Source organism: Musca autumnalis, unplaced genomic scaffold, assembly GCF_047663935.1.
Source record: "Musca autumnalis isolate F117 unplaced genomic scaffold, ASM4766393v1 scaffold_4, whole genome shotgun sequence".
Taxonomy (NCBI): Eukaryota; Metazoa; Arthropoda; class Insecta; order Diptera; family Muscidae; genus Musca; species Musca autumnalis.
In genome coordinates, this window is record NW_027411977.1 from 83,927,167 (window position 1) to 83,943,653 (window position 16,487).

General features: G+C 36.5%; 3 protein-coding genes across 4 annotated transcripts; 2 read left to right on the forward strand and 1 right to left on the reverse strand.

Annotated features, from left to right (window-relative positions):
* Positions 1-219: 219 nt before the first annotated feature.
* LOC141403464 (E3 ubiquitin-protein ligase MARCHF6) lies at positions 220-7,262 on the reverse strand. Its single transcript, XM_073985918.1, has 4 exons — positions 5,372-7,262; positions 5,127-5,310; positions 4,868-5,062; positions 220-2,951 (listed from the first exon to the last, which is right to left on the reverse strand). Exons 1-4 carry the CDS (start codon positions 6,760-6,762, stop codon positions 1,473-1,475), a joined length of 3,249 nt encoding a protein of 1,082 aa, XP_073842019.1. The 5' UTR covers positions 6,763-7,262; the 3' UTR covers positions 220-1,472.
* Positions 7,263-7,470: 208 nt separating this feature from the next.
* LOC141403569 (mitotic checkpoint serine/threonine-protein kinase BUB1 beta-like) lies at positions 7,471-8,868 on the forward strand. Its single transcript, XM_073986169.1, has 3 exons — positions 7,471-8,141; positions 8,216-8,602; positions 8,664-8,868. The coding sequence occupies exons 1-3, from the start codon at positions 8,118-8,120 to the stop codon at positions 8,832-8,834; spliced, it is 582 nt and encodes a 193-aa protein (XP_073842270.1). The 5' UTR covers positions 7,471-8,117; the 3' UTR covers positions 8,835-8,868.
* Positions 8,869-13,150: 4,282 nt separating this feature from the next.
* LOC141400674 (thioredoxin, mitochondrial) lies at positions 13,151-14,051 on the forward strand. 2 transcript variants are annotated; one of them, XM_073980041.1, is made up of 3 exons: positions 13,151-13,243; positions 13,347-13,542; positions 13,608-14,051. In XM_073980041.1, exons 2-3 carry the CDS (start codon positions 13,364-13,366, stop codon positions 13,852-13,854), a joined length of 426 nt encoding a protein of 141 aa, XP_073836142.1. In that variant the 5' UTR covers positions 13,151-13,243; positions 13,347-13,363; the 3' UTR covers positions 13,855-14,051. The 2 variants fall into 2 exon arrangements, with proteins under 2 accessions (XP_073836142.1, XP_073836143.1); XM_073980042.1 differs by having other exon boundaries at positions 13,169-13,243; positions 13,352-13,542.
* The last annotated feature ends 2,436 nt before the right edge of the window (positions 14,052-16,487 follow it).

A 16,487-nucleotide genomic window follows, 5' to 3' on the forward strand; every position in this document is an offset into this window, starting at 1 on the left:
GTACTTAACTGGCGGAGTATATATGGGCTGAAGGAGGACACTCTAAGGCATCATGCTGCCTGAGAGGACGCATTAACGTGGTAGCTGATACGCTATCCCGCCAACCACTAGAATATATGCAAAGTACTACCGTTGAGTCTTTTCGGCTTATGTTTCCTGAGCATCCCTGCAAATGTTCTTCTGTATTTGGTCATCCCAGACAGTAATAAAGAAAATGCATTTGTTGCAACACACTTCAATTCATTCACTTGTATCATTTCAAGTTGTCTTTTATTTTGTTTTTAATAATATTCCAAAGAAAAAAAGTTCACATCACTTTTATTAATATTAATGTATATTTTTTATTCTAAAAGCTTAAAAATTAATATTTAAATAAAATCTGTATGTCAATTTTGTAAGAGGAAAAGAACAAATATACAATATACGAGGTTCGTTCACAAATTTAGAGTAAATGAAGAAAATTCTTTCTGATGAATTTTTGTGATGAAACTTAAAATTACAGATCTTTTTTTTTAATTTACTAGTATTATGAAACAATAAAAAGCAAACACCTTAAAATAAAATTAAAACCATAAGCATTTTAAATAAGGTTTTATTTTATTTTAAATTATAATTAGAAATCCATATTACATCTATATATTTATCAACAAAAAATAAAAAATAGTTCAGTTTGTTATAGAAAAAAATAATAATAATTCACAAAATGTAGTAGAAACCCCAATCGTGTGTTTTCGAAAATGGAAACTCAATTGCGGAATTATAAACTCATAACAAATCGTTGACTGAGCTTTTAGACTGTTTCAGAATGATGATTCTCCTTTTCAAATGATTTCATTTTAATTTTAGATTTTCTGTTCGAAAGCAAACTAGAAGTTAACTGACGAAAAGTAAAATACGTTTGTCGTTTTCATTATTAATGCTAAATACCTTTTGTATTATTTCCGTTGTATATGTAATACGTGCCTATGGGCGGGGTACATACATCCATATATATGTATATTTATATATTACACTGTTGAACTCATGTGGATCTTATCTGTAACCTTGAAATTGTATTTGAGAAATGTCAATGTAATTTAAGGCGGTCTTCTTATCAGGTGTGAATTGACCTCAGGTAATTTGCAAATCAAATGTCTTAAGGGTTACAGAATTCTAAAAATCTTTTTTTCCAAATTAATTCAACGGTGTATTATTGGCAAATGGTTACACACATTATTAACATTTATTTATAAATTTAAGTTATTTTAAAAGTTATAACGCATCTTATTGCAAAGAGGTGTGTGTGTATTGTGTGTGCTATCATGGAGGGGAGAAGGAACAGAACAAACTTATAACATCATTTCAGCCTTAACGAAGCATTTCTTTTTAAAAAGTGTCGTGTAGTTTAGTTAATTTAATGTTGAACTAAATTTCTGTAAAATTTTCTAGACCAAATTGATTTCGAATGTGTGACAGCGATCGAACGACCGGGTTTATAAAAGATCATCTCTCACCAAATCCTGTACCAGCTGTTGACGTTCTACTTCCTGTCGTCGTCTTCTCTCCAATTCCGCTTGCTCAACTATGTTGGCTATGGGTACGTGTTCATGTTCTTCCTCCTCCTTTTCTCTTTTTGCTCTCTCTTCGGCTGCCTCTTGCTGTTTCTTACGATGTTCGTAATTTACCAAACGTTGACCAACCAAATACTTGTCCACCTTAATTGCCACATAAAGTTTTTTAAATTGTCTTATTTGGAAATATATCAATGCAATGGCTCCAATCACCGAAAAGAACACTGGGTATACAAAGTGGGCTATTTCCAATTGTACCCAGGGATCAGTAAAGAATATTGGTAATATTGAATGGGCCAGAACGTAGGGTATGGCCAGAGCTAAACCAAAACAGGTTATTACAGGCATTGCCAGCTCAGTGATTAAGAATTTCAAATCTATATCTCTTAGACCATCACGGTAGGCACGTTCCAATGCCCGTTTCAGATGCCAATCAGGACCCATCAACGTTAGGGCTATGGCAATTTTCGTGTATAGAACACCCAATGCCCAATCTTGCCATATAAAATAGATTGGAGTTTGTAGAACGCCAACACGAACCGGTATCACCACAACCAATTCCAAGAGCATGCCGAACAAGAGAGGTATGACACCCAACATCAGAACAATTATCAATACCGGTAGGGCGTACGAAGCGCCGACTTTAAGCCATTGCTTGAGTTTATCCATAACGGCAGCACGCCCCTGAGGCAATAGTGTAACAGCAATAGCTATACCTCTGGTCAGCATCCAACAGAGATAAGTACCCAAGGCGGCAGTATATAATTCATGTGGGCGTGGTGTTATTTCAGCACCCTGGACGGCCACCTGTGTTGTTATGCTACCAACCGACCACAGTGACATCACCTGTCGACCTATCCATACGGGTACGGTGAGTGTTATAAGTGATGCTATTACCAATGAAACACACATAAAGAATAACAGGCCACACAATCTTAGCGGAAACACTGTTGGTTTATCATACGGTTGGAACGCAACAGGCACATCACGGTGTATGATAGCATGATGGACAGCAGCTAAATTACGTTCGGCTTGTGGTGGCGGTGGTGGAGGAGGGGGTGGCGGTTGTGCGTTTATGGGTGGCTGAACGGGAACAGGTTCTTCTACCACAACATTATTACCATCGGCATTATTATTAAGTGGTTCATTTTCTGGGTTTGGTATATCATCGTTGGCAACAACTTCATTTGCAGCTTGTTGTTGTTCTTGTGGCTGTTGTTCTGGATTGTCGACATCGTTGTTGTTGGCGGCAGCATTTTCTGCATTGTTAGGTTCTGGATCGGCCCCAAGCAAATAACTACGAATACCCAATATCCAAGATACACAAATACACCATATTCGGAGGAGTTTTTTGAGCCAAACACGTGTATGGGATTGTTCGAAAAAGCCAGGCAAAACAATCTGAAAAAACAAAGAAATTTATAGGGAATAAGATTGTATGATTTTGAAGTTTTTTTCGGATAAAATTGAACATAAACTGAAATGCTGAAACATGGTAACAACTAGTAAATGGAGGGCTGTTATCGAACCCTAGAATTTCGTCCTAAGCGAAAATCTGCTGTTTGTCTTGCAATATAACCTTTACCGATGGACATTTGTCGATTCGGAAAACAATGTTCATATCGATGCCATATTTACGATCTGTTGATATGGAGGTGCACGCTGTTACCCAAAGTCCTTACAGATGCGATTGAACCCATATAATTTTGTTTCGTCGCAATCCTGAAATAAATCACAAAGTCGCCTTTGTCTTGCAACGTTGCGTAGAGGGATCGTACACGAGGTAGAGGAGGACTTACCTTCCTTATATACAAGTCTGTCCAGTGCAGAACTATCTCGCTTGAGCTTGACTCTAATGACTCATACATGGAATATATGCTGAGGTAAAGTTGCTTAATGTATACATATCGCCGATGAATGACCAGCAGTATATGGCTGATTCGCTTTTGGGAGCCATACCAGTCAGGCAAGGACCAGAGGAGTACAGTACTGTCCGAGCACATTGATAGCTACACATTTTGCGTGGTGAACAAATAATCCCCTACGTGGATAAGAGGAGATTGCCACTGCTCGCTAGACATCACCAGTGAAGCACCCGGTCGGATAAATGACTTATCCAGGCAACCGATCATTTCCCTTATCTCAGCCTACGGCTCTATCATCGTCTGCTTTAACAGACCACCCGACTTAATAACCTGTAACCTCCGACTTTTCGCATGGAAAATCCGTTCGCTACATACCTGGCCGAACACACGAAATTAGACCAAACTTCTGGCAGATGAGACGGCATTAGCAAATGAGCGTTGTTGTAAAAGCAAATGACTTCCGTATTGTCAGTTGATTTGTATTCTTAAATCGATTTCATAAAATTACTGTAGTATGGAACTCGATTTAAGAACCCCTAGTTTCATGCACGAATACAAAGCAACTGACAATACGGAAGTCAGCCATTGTATGCTCGTTTTCACGCCTAAACCGGGTCTGGCTCTATCTTCAGGTCTTGGTGTAGCTAATTCCATTGGTTGTAACCACAACGCTTCTGAAGTTTGTTGTGTAAGTTTGGAGGGACAGTCGAAAAGTGCAGGTTGATTTGCGGTCTGTACCGCATGATGAACAGATGTTTCGTACGGTGTCATCAATACTTGCCGTATAAGAGGAAGATGGAGTCATTCAACCAATATAGTAGATAGGTCTGGAGGGAGAGAGAGGTCCAACGATATAAGACAGAACCCCTAGATCAACAAAGCTATCAAGGAGTTTCAAAAGCATCCACACAGATGCAGTCGCTGTTGTCATAAACAACTATCCCCATCTATCGCAGCCGAAGATATTCAGCTGTCCCTACAAACCAGAGTAGTTTTGGCTCAACTACGTTCGGGATGGTGCAGCAAATAAGAATTAGGGAATTTGCTCTTCAAGTCAACAGGCTAATAGGCGAGCATTAAAGAACAAAATTCAGACAATGCTACATTGGTACAGCATTAAGTAAATTGTGGGCGATGGTTAAATCACTCCTGAATCCGGGAAATATGGATAAAACGACAGTTTCAACAGGTGATACGTCCAAGGTTGTTTTAACCAGCGCTTATTTTAGTTAGCAATTTTTAATGATCCTGAAAGTTATAGATTGAAGAGGAGTTCGCTACGCCCTATAAAAGCCCTCTCAGCTCACAATTTACGATGAGCGGTGTTGCAGATGTTGGGCCCACGCGATATCTCAATTGTAATGCTTAAGCAAATGGATGGAGCCTGAGTGTTGCTTGCAGTTGCAAATCCTTTAGTTTTAAGTTCAATATATTTGTATAACACCAATTTACCTGTAATAACAGCAATTGTAAGCTTAATTCGTTTACATCTGAATCGCCGGATAAAGTGTATGGCAGAAAGGTTGGCCATATAGTCTTAAGAACGCGTATAGGTATCCATAGCATTAACAAAACCACTGAACCAAATATCATGGCAGAAGATATTAAACGTCGGACATGTTTCAAAATAGGTAAATGTATCATTTCCTAGAAATATATAAAACAAAAATTAAAGTACATCATCAATATATAAACATTTATCTATACTCACCTGTATGGGACTAAAATCAGGATCATTTAAATTTCTTAAAAACCATAATACACCTGGACGAAGAACTTCACGAAGTAGCGAAATAAATGCGGCAAAATAATAAACAAATACCATACCAAACATCCAATGAACGAATAGAGATGTACCTGGTGCAGCGGAAAAGCTGGTTTTACGATCCTTAAGCCTACAATATTACAAATTGTATTAACATTTAACTGCAAATTATTCAATTTTTCTCTACTTACGTGGCATCAAAGAGCGGCAAAGAACATATATCCAACCACCATCCACATACCAATGGTAAAACTCCAATCTCCACAACCGACAGCAGTGATACCTTAACCACAATATAACACAAACCTATTAAACTGCGTACTCTTCTCATATGGAATGCCCTTGCCAAACAATGCAGCACAACCAATATAATTCCAATAAAACAGTAGCCAAATAACGTTGTAACCAATCCATGAAAATGTAATAGTGGCTTTTCCGGATCCATTAAATCAAGGGAGCTTAAGATAAAGTGCCCAATACAATATGGACAGAAGGCAAAGGCAAATATAAGCATTGTATTGAGGGAAACAATCCAAAAGACATGTTCCAAAAATACCAACGATCCGTCCAAACCCAGCAAACGTTCCCACGTCAATTCTTCAGCGGCGCGATCCCATTCCATTGGGTTCCAATTTGGTTCATCGTTGTCATTATCGGCGGGGTTTGCAGCGTTATTGTTTTGATTACCACCAGCCAAAGCAGGTGGCAGTTGAGGTCCAAACTCCAGAGGTGGATCTCCTTCATGTTCAGCAGGATCAGCCACCGCAGGAGCATTGTTATTCATAGGTTCTACCAAGGGAATTGCATCGGGATTGTTTATTCTTCCATCGGCGATGTCATTGTTGTTCTCTACAACACCATCTTCTATGACAGCTTCTTCTGCTGCAGCTGCAGCAGCCTCATTCCCCTCAATTTGAGCATTGGCCACATTATCCTGACCTTCATCACCTCCATTAACATTTGCTCCACCCCCATCCGGTGGAAGATTCAATTCTACCTCATCATCAGCCTCGTTATTTGCAGCTGCGCCTGGTCCATCATCTCTTTCCAGCCAATCAGGACCACCTCCTAGTAATATTTGCTCTCTTAACCAGACCAATCCAATAAATGATAGCAGCGTACATGTCACAACAAAGCAGCCTCGAAATACATCTGAAGCCAGATTCTCGGTAGAGAATATGTCGAAAGGCAACGACAATATCATATCAAATGACGAAGCTCTGAACAAATAGCGATATGTCCTATAGGCCGATAGTGGAACGACAACAAACCAAGCCAAACCCACAAGCGAGTAGTGGGCCCACGATTTAGCAGCTTTCATTATGGCAGATAACAATCCTCCAGCTACATCACGTAATGGCAAGACCCGTGGCATATCTGGCGAGTAGATGGGTTGAAAACTAAATCGATGACCACATAGCTCACAGTATTCCTTGTGGGAGTAACGCATCCACTGCATTAAGCAATCTTGGTGGATGTATTTTATGCTGCCCGTACAAACACATGGATAAAACAGTGGACGGTCCGATGAGGCTTCACAACGACAAACGCGACAAATGTCGCCTTGAGATAAATCATCCATTGTTATTGTATAGAGTCAGATATCCACAATCCGTATAAAGCGACCTTTAAAACATCGCAATAGATTGTCCAAATACTTTCTTAATTATTTTCGTCGATTCCTTTCGCTTTCAGATCTAGAAAATTGGTAGAATATTTCTTGAAAGTGTACTTCGCCTTTTCCAGCAAATAAAACAATTGCAACACGTCAATTTTGTTGCTCTCAATAGCAGCTGTTTAGTTTTTTTCTTTTTTTTTTTTTTTGTTATTCACAAACTGTCACTCTCCGTCATAATCGCCACACTCTCAAAATAATCAAAATAACAAACAACAATTCATCGGTTATGTTTATTCACACACAGATTTTAATTTCTATATCATCGTAATTAATTAAATTTTATATTAAATTTAATGCTTCTCTGTTTAGCAGCTGTAAAATTAAACAGTTTATTCGATCTACATTTGCGTAATTTTTAGTTGACACTCCACTGTTAATTAATGGGGGTATATGTAGATGTCGCCATTATGCACACAATAAAAGCGGCAAACTAAAACTTTCCAGCAAAAAGTTTGCATCCACGGATGCAGTTGAATCACTGGTACAAGTGTCGCGAAAGTACAGTGAGTCACAGTCAAAAGTATCCACTTCAGTTTCTTTCATTAAAACTGCCGTTGCTAAGAGTAAATCCATGATACAATGATACAAGGTAGTCTTACGCTCACTGCTCACAGGGTTGTATTAGCTTTGACGTCCCTTCATAGTCAAAACGATTTTGACAAACTTTGTATGTATATGTTAAAACATACATACATATGTCAGTTTTATTTACATCTCAAATTCAAAACTAAATTTAATTTAAAATTTTTAAATTTTCAGACAAATTAATATTTTAAATTTTCGAAGACATGGCATTTCCACAGCCCATATTCGGAGATTTGCGTGTTTCTAGTTTCTTTGATGCTGGTGAGACCTGTTCCACACAAACGTTCAAAAATCCAAAATAAAACCAGTTCAAAATGAAGAGGCGAAGAGGAGGCGCTTTCTCTAGGGGGAAACAACTATCCAATATTCCAAGCTCAAACTGAAAATTTCACATAGCCCATATTGAAGCACTACAACAATTTGTCCCGTTCTAAGGTGTTAAACTCATTCCCAGACTTTGTGAATAGCAATTAAAATGGACTTCGATGAGGAAAAGGATTTTCAGCCTTCCCTTAAAGTGGAATCAGTCCAAGAACTGATGGCCCAACGAAAAGAACTAGAAAGGGAGATACACAATTAAGAAGGTAATGATCCGCTTAGTGCATGGTACAATTATATTGAATGGATTGTCTGCCTCGTTTTGAAAGTGATGAAAATACTATCAAGATCGTCGTATGATAAAACTGTGCATTAAATATGTAAGTACATTTTAACATTGAGCAAGACTTAATATATATGTGTGTGTAATAATGTTTTTGTAAAACATTTTCAGATTGATAATCACAAAGATCCAGCTGATTGTTATCAACAATTATATAATGCTGGTATTGGTACAATGGTATCGGACTTTTATATCGCATGGGCATATTGTTATGATTTGGTTAATAATACCCGTAAGGCGGATGAAATATTTCGTCGTGGTATTGCTTGTCGTGCTCAGCCACTGGAGGAACTTCAGGAGGCTCACCAACATTTTGATTTTACTGTCGCCCAACGTTTAATGTACAAGGATTACGATAATGTTCAAGAGGAGCCAAATATTCAAATACAGGAACGTCGTCAGGCGCTGTCATCCCTGAGAGGTCATCGTCGTAGGCAAATAGTTGGTAGTATACGCACTGGAGCGGCTGTTAAGAGTCATGCACCAGGAACTATTAGAGTAAGTATTTTTTTTATAAAGGTTATTCTTTATATTATTTATAACATTTCTACATTTGTAGACCGAGACCACAAAATCCCATAATCGCAGTAATGTACGTGTACAAGTTTTCAAGGATGAAAAAGCAACCGAAGCGGCCGCAAATACTACAGCTAAAGATGATGGGAAATCTGTTCTGCAATCAATAATAGACGCCAAACGTGAACAAGAACATGTGAAGGGCAAACACTAGGCCCACATGATACCTACCCCGCAAACGTATAAAATGCTATTTATTTAAACTAAGGGATCCGCTCTTAGGACATTTATCTTTACTGCACCTTTTATTGTTTTTTAAAGTTACAGAAAAGCTTCTAATAAAAAACAAAATACTATATTCTTTGTTACTTTTTAATAATAGCATTCTACAAGAATAAAATCAGAAATGTCATATTTTTAATATGTTTCCACTTCTTCAGTATACTTCTTCAGGGTAGAAACAGGTTTCCAACTATCCAATTAAGAAACGCATATAAATATCATTTGTCTTTTCTCATTTCGTCGAAAAAGATTACAGAGGTAAGTCTGAACTACCTGGTCGGTTGTTATTGTTGCAACGTATGGGTTCGTTCTTATATTATTTCAGTTATCAGGTTCTGATTCCTCTATATCCAGGCTCAAAAAGTCTGCAACCTGGACTGATTGCATCCATAGATAATCAGGAGACGGGTGAGTGGGGTTAGCTGGGAATCTAAACAAATGCAGCGTGTCGTGTGATTCCAATCGACATGGATATATGGCATCAATTCGGAGCCCATACGAGTTAAGACTGCTGCATTGTACGGATCTTAACTTGTTTAAAACTACTTTTTGTTTTTGCATTGTCAGCTGGCGTCTTTCTGCTGCGATAGATGGGGGTGGTTACTAAATACGGTAGAATTGCACTAAGCTTGTCATGATAGACATTTAACCTACCACACATGTCATCGACAATAGGATCCGTCGCCAACATAGGAATTAATCCGCATACATTACGATCTCTATGCCGCCTCTATGTTCCAAACACAATTTCTGCAACAAGTTTCGATGGTCGCACTTGCGTATATGTATATTACACGGATATGCAATGTTACTTCAATATATTTAAGGGTGATGTGGTACTTGACCGGCTTGAAATAAGAAAGAAGGGAAACATATTTTTTTAAACAAATTATTATCACATATTTACAAACCACTTTAAGTCACCAAAGGCTTCGCAAATGAAATTTGCACTATTCAAAATCCAACCAACAAGTTCACCCGTCAACATTCATGATTTCAATGCCGGGGATGTTACGGAAAGCAAGACACAGACATGCATCCATGGGGAATACAAACAACAGCACGACCAATATTCAGCAGAGGTTTAGTTATCAATAATAATCAGACACATTCAATACATAATTATATACCAATTTATCTTCGTTCCAACAAAAAAACTTACAGGCTTGCTCGCTGACAAGCATTAATTGGCAGATATTGTTAACGACTTCAGGATGGTACACATTGCTGGCAATAAAATGTTATTTTTCTTATCATTTAATTCATTACTTTTGTAGTTATTTCAGCGTATTTCCACAGAATTTCAACATACCCAAATGGACCGCGATGTCCGTTTCTTATTTTTTCACATTGCTTACGCTTTTAACTAGAATTTTTCGCAAAATTAAGAAAATCTTTAATATGCACAAAATTTCAATATAATGTAAACAAACAATATTTTGTTATTGTTGTCATTGACATACAATAACAACAACTTTCATATTGTTTCGAATACATGGTTGTATTTGGCAGCTCAAGGACGGTTTTTTCAAATGAGATTACCTTGTATCATTGTATCATGGAGTAAATCATGGTACAAATACAAAAATGAATTAAAACGCCTGTTAGACTATGAACTTGTACTATGATTTAAACTGTCAATCCCATAGAATATACGTCAAATAAAATCCAGTGGATTTAGAACTATGATTTATTTGACGTATATACTATGAAATTGACATTAGAAATCGAGTGGATTTAGAAGTCTAAACGTACTATAAGCAAGAAAGCCGAGCGGTTTATGTACCCAGGCCTTTAGTGGAGGTTCAACCTAATTAAAATGCGATCTTACATTTCTTTATTCATTTATATAAATTGAGATAAGCACGAATTTTTCATTTGGTCTGTTTCTTTACTTTTTAAAATGGTAAGACCGGCAAAAATAGTAAAAGTTGTAAACTGCACCCATATGAATTGTATGGTCTCTGAAGTAAACGAACGCTTTTCGAGTAAAAAGTGGTAAAACTTGAAGATTCTTGCACGTAAAGGAACAGAGCTATTGTGTTTGCACCTTAAAGGTAGAAACACAATGAAATACGCCGCTTTTTCACGCTCAGTTTCCTGTAAAAGACTAAAGGCCTGCGTACATAAGCTGCTCTGCCTGAAGGCCTGCGTACATAAGCTGCCTTGCCTGCTTACCTTGCTTACTTCTGATAAAAGAATAAAAAAAGAAAAGGGCAACCCAGTTCGAAATTTCCTCGGCCTTCTTTATTCTTTTATTTTTATTATGTCAAAAATAAAGCAGGAAAGTAAGGCAATCAGGCAGAGCAGCTTATGTACGCAGGCCTTGCTTTCCTGCTTCATTTTTGTCTAAATAGTCGACCTTTAACAAGTGGATTTTCGGAACTTTAGAGGCCCATATCACTGGAAGTATGGACTTTCGCAATAAATGCTGACCTATCTGTGACAAAAATTGGTCCCGATCCGAGCTTAATAAAAACATTCAACTTAAGCCGTAAATTTTTTAGTTGTTGTAATTCATGCATCTAGTTTCTGTAAATATGACTTGTATCAAGGCAAATCTATTTTAAATATAAAATATAGCTTTGTTCCTTTTCTTTTTTATGGTAAAAGTGGTAAAAGAGAAAACTGCCGAAATTGTTCAAAAGTAAAGGAACAACAAAATTGTATAGCAATGTCAAAAAGAAACATAACAATTCAATTTTCTTCTTTTATTTCACAGTTTTTAATTTTGTTTTGTCAGCATTCGACTTTTTCTTCTGTTTTTCGTTCATTTTTTCTTCATTGTGAAAAAATCGTCAAACAAATGTCGAAAAATCAGTTCTACCATTTTTTACCTGCAGAAATTTGTCTGGTAGCCTGTGGTAGAAGAGAAAGGCATTTGCGATCTCTCTTCCCTCACTCTCTTAAAAATTGCTGCCAATTTTACCACTTTTTGGGGTTAAGGAACGCTTTGCAGGTTAAAAATGGTAACCTCAAGTAAGTGAAGGAACACAGCTTATATGAATTTAACACAGATATGCCCATTGCTTGATCGTGATCATTTTAAAAGTATTTTATTATATGTTTTTTAAACATTTTTTGAAAAAAATGGTTTTTGAGGCCACTTTTGAACACAGGGTTTTATCATATAACTGGGAGTTATGGGACACAAAACATTTGACATATAGTCCAAATACTCCTTTTCGGCATCTAGTTAACGTTTTTTCGTAGTAGGCTCCACATCGTGTATGTTTTCGTTATAAAACTACCCAATAATTAATCGGTCATAACGCAAATCGTTGTAAAAACTAAGCGATAGGTGGCAGCTTCTATGAACTTGACCTCAAAACTCAAAAATAGTAGCTCAAAATAATGGAATCACATAATATCCCAAGAGCTACAGATGTGTACTGAGTATATCACCAAAATAAACGGTACTTTGATAAACATAACATATCAATGCTCTGTTCCAGAACCTGCAAGAAGCTACTATTTTCTACTACGATAACATTTTTTCCTTTATGTTATCGGAAAAAATAGTAAAAATTAGTAGATTCTTGCAGTACTGGAACAGACCACAAATTAGCAAGAATTTTGTGTGTCCTATATATACAGTGACACAGAAAAGTATACATACACCCTGCAAAAATGCAGTTTTGGCTAAATCGTTGGATTTTTTACAGCAACAACTGCACTGTGTGGCTCCTTGGTGACAAAATAAACATAATTACACAAATTTATTTTAATCTAATGCGTATATTTAATACAATTGAAGAAAATCAATTTTCACAACACAGAAAAGTATACATACACCCCAAGGAAATACGAGTATTATCGTAAAATTTATGGAATTAGTAGCAAAATTTATACATTTTTTAGTTTTCGCGAATGTCTCTGGCTGTCTGAGATATATTTTAGAGAATAGAAAATCATTTTTGGGGGTCAAATGCCGTTATTTATTGTCAAATTTCTTATATACCTCGTTAAAGCTGACCCTTGCTTAATTTTTTGCGTTTTTAGCAATTGTACTTTATAAAAAGCACAAAATTCGTATCAGATGGCAAATCTGGAGACTCTAGAAGGCTTTGAAGTTGTTTTTTGTGCGAAATATACCTTCCTGAACGTCGATAAACGCACGTTTATACTTATGTATACTTTTCTGTGACGTTGGGCATATCTGGGTAAATTAAAAAATTGGATTATTCTTTTTTGTTTACAACACGATACGTTTGTAAATAATTAGTGAATGACATCATATGATCAGCTGATTTTTAGAGAGGGGTACGTTCAGTGACAATACAAAAATCGGGAGTCTATGTAAACACCATCCATTATCTTAAATTTAACAAAATCCAGAAGGTAGATTTTAAAGAGATAATCACGTTTTAAAATATTTTAAAATATCATTGATCTTTCTTAAATAATTGTCATCATCATTTCCTCTCCTACTTTAATACTCTAGAACAGAATTATTTAAAAATGTTGCGCAGCATTGTACAAAAAGCCGGACAATCTTTAAATACAACACGTTTGATCACCACCAGACAATTTGGCAGTACTACAGTGAAAAATGAAATATTCAAAGTCCAGAGTATTGAAGATTTCGAAAACAAAGTTAAAAAAAGTGATAAGGTTGTAATTGTCGACTTCTTTGCAACGTAAGTTTAACGATATGAATATCCTCTGTTTTTCGTGGATTGTTATATAAGTTTTATGATTACAGATGGTGTAATCCGTGCAAGATGTTAACACCACGCATTGAATCTATTGTTGGCGAAAAAGCTGGTGCTATCAATTTGGCCAAAGTTGACATTGATGAACACAGTGAATTAGCCTTGGATTATGATGTTGCTGCTGTTCCCGTTTTAATGGCAATGAAAGGTGGTAAAGTTATTAACCGCATGGTTGGTCTACAAGATACAGATAAATTGAGGGCATGGATAGACAAAACTGTTGAGGAAAACAAATGAAGGGGAAGTTGTTAAACGTGTGTTTTACACGATAACAAAGCTAACAGTTGCTATTTTATTTTGAGTAATAATAATGTTAAAATGTGTTTAGCTGCTTAAAATGTGTACATCCTTTAATCGTGGAACGAAAAAAAATCTGTAAAATATCGACTAAAAATATCTTAATTATTAAATTTGTTTGTTTTGTTAGAAACATATTATAGATCCTTTTTATTTTTGAAGATAATTATTTTAGATGTTTTTAGATTGGATTATATACAAGACATGATATACAGCTTCGCCACTGCAACGCTGTGTTGTAGATCTTCAATAAAATCACAACTTTTCCTTGGACTATCTTTATGTAGCAACAATAGCGAAGCTGTCCGACGTTGCTCTAGCGCTACAAAAACGACAATCACAAGGAAAGCGGATATATGAATTTCCTGTATGGGTACGGTAGAACAATTCCGAACACTTATGTCGCCAAGATTCTGGGGATTGCAACTGCATTCGAATGCTTGTTTAATGGGTCTATTCCGTATTGCGACAAGCGTCGAGTCGCATCGCCAGTTGTAATTTTTACATTACTAATGGCAACAGTCGCCTGACTCAGTCAAATTCTGTCGCCACAAAGTTCATTTTCGGGGGACAACGAATTAGCTGTCGCCGTGAATATTTACTAGTGAATAAAAACGAAAAATTGAAACATAGGTAGCATTAGGTCTGTTCCAGTAATGCACAAGAATCTACTATTTTTTTAAATTTTTTTCGATATCATAAAGGTTCTGAAAAAGCATATTGTCATTTATTTTAAGTGAATTTGTTTAATATTTGCTCTGTTCCAGTACCTGCAAGAAGTTACTAATTTTTACTTAAAAGCTCTGTTCCTATACGTGCAAGAATCTTCAAGTTTTGCCACTTTTTACTCGAAAAGCGTTCCTTTACTTCTGACACCATACAATTCATATGTGAGCATTTTACAACTTTTGCTACTTTTGCCGGTTTTACTATTTTCAAAAGTAAAGGAACAGACCAACTATAAAATTTTTTCTTTATGTTATCAAAAAATAGTAAAAATTAGTAGATTCTTGCAGTACTGGAACATTGGTTTTTGGTGTGGTAAAAATGGTAAAATTAAAAATTACTACAAAACAGCAATTTGAAATGACGGTTGAAAAAATGGAAGCCAAACCAAATGTAGCTCGTGGAGCCAGGCTTTTTGGAAATACTAAGTCCACTTTTAAAGAGGTATGGAAGGATGTTGCGGAGTGTGGATTCATTTTAAAGCTAAAATAAAGAGAAAATTAGCTAATAATAAAAACACAGCTACTCCACCAAATTTAACACAATTTCTCCTCTATTAACTGCAACACTTCACTTAATACCACTGACAAAGTGGGTTGAGCTATAACGAGGTAAAAGTCATTGCCATGAGATCTTTGAAAATTTCCTTCTGCAAAAAAACCGTAAAGCAGTACACACTTTAAGGAGTGTCTGCATTGCTGTTGACCTACGGCCTTTTAAAGCCATTTTAATGCCTCTACTATATAAAGAACAGTGTCTTTTGGAAGCCGAAAATAACATTTAAACCTAAATTATAACCAATTATTTTGATGATTATTGGAAACAAAACATCTACTCACAATACTGATACAGTTCTTTCCTCTTAAATGTCTTATTAAAGATGCTACGCTACATCGCCAATAACTCGACTGACACGCGACTCGACTCTTGTCGCAATACGGAATAGACCCATAAATCACCAGCGCATAATAAAGCTACTTATCTTCGACTAGCTGAGTTATAGGAACAAGGTGCTAGTCTGCGCATGTTGCGTATTTGTATTCAAACTTCTAGCCTTTTAAAACGCGATAGGTCGGTCTGTTATAAGTTATGAGGAGTCAGTGTGGTGTGCGAATGTAAGGGCAACACAATACAAGAGTACATATTTAACCCCCCAGAATACCACTCTGAGAACTGCAATAGGGGCTCTTCTCATGAATCCAGTGCATGATGTTAAAACGTTTGGCTGATTCATGGTAGTCATCCTAATCATCTTATGTTGAATAGCACACTCCCGCTAAGCATGGCAGGAAGGATATTCATGGATGCACAAAGACAACGGTTAGATCAACTAATCTCTCAAACAGGAATGAATAATATTCACACATCTGTCACTGAAGTCCTAAACCATTGTATTGTGAATTCCATCCTCAGAAAAACAACAGTTGCCTTTGATTACTTTCTGGCTGACACAGTCGCCTCAATTCTTAGTAGGTAACAAACAACAAGTAACAAATAAATCTCAATTTAAATTGCCTAGTGTAAATCAATGGGTCTATCTTGTATTGCCACTAAACTTGAGTTGCGTTGTCAGTTGTCTGCGCGACTGAGACGAAATGTTGTACCATTAATGTCAACTCAACTGGGTGGTCGATAAACATGTTATCGATCAGTGTTTTTTCAAACTTGTGACCTCTATTCGCCAAAAAAAAAAAAAAAAAAACAATTTAAAAATTATTGCGCTTTGGATAACTCTTTTGTGTATTCTGGACAATATTTTAATATTTTGGCTGAGTTTTCGAGCAAATTTCGAAAACAACCCAAGATTGGAATATAACCTGCCCATTGAATCTTCGAATCGTCAAGTT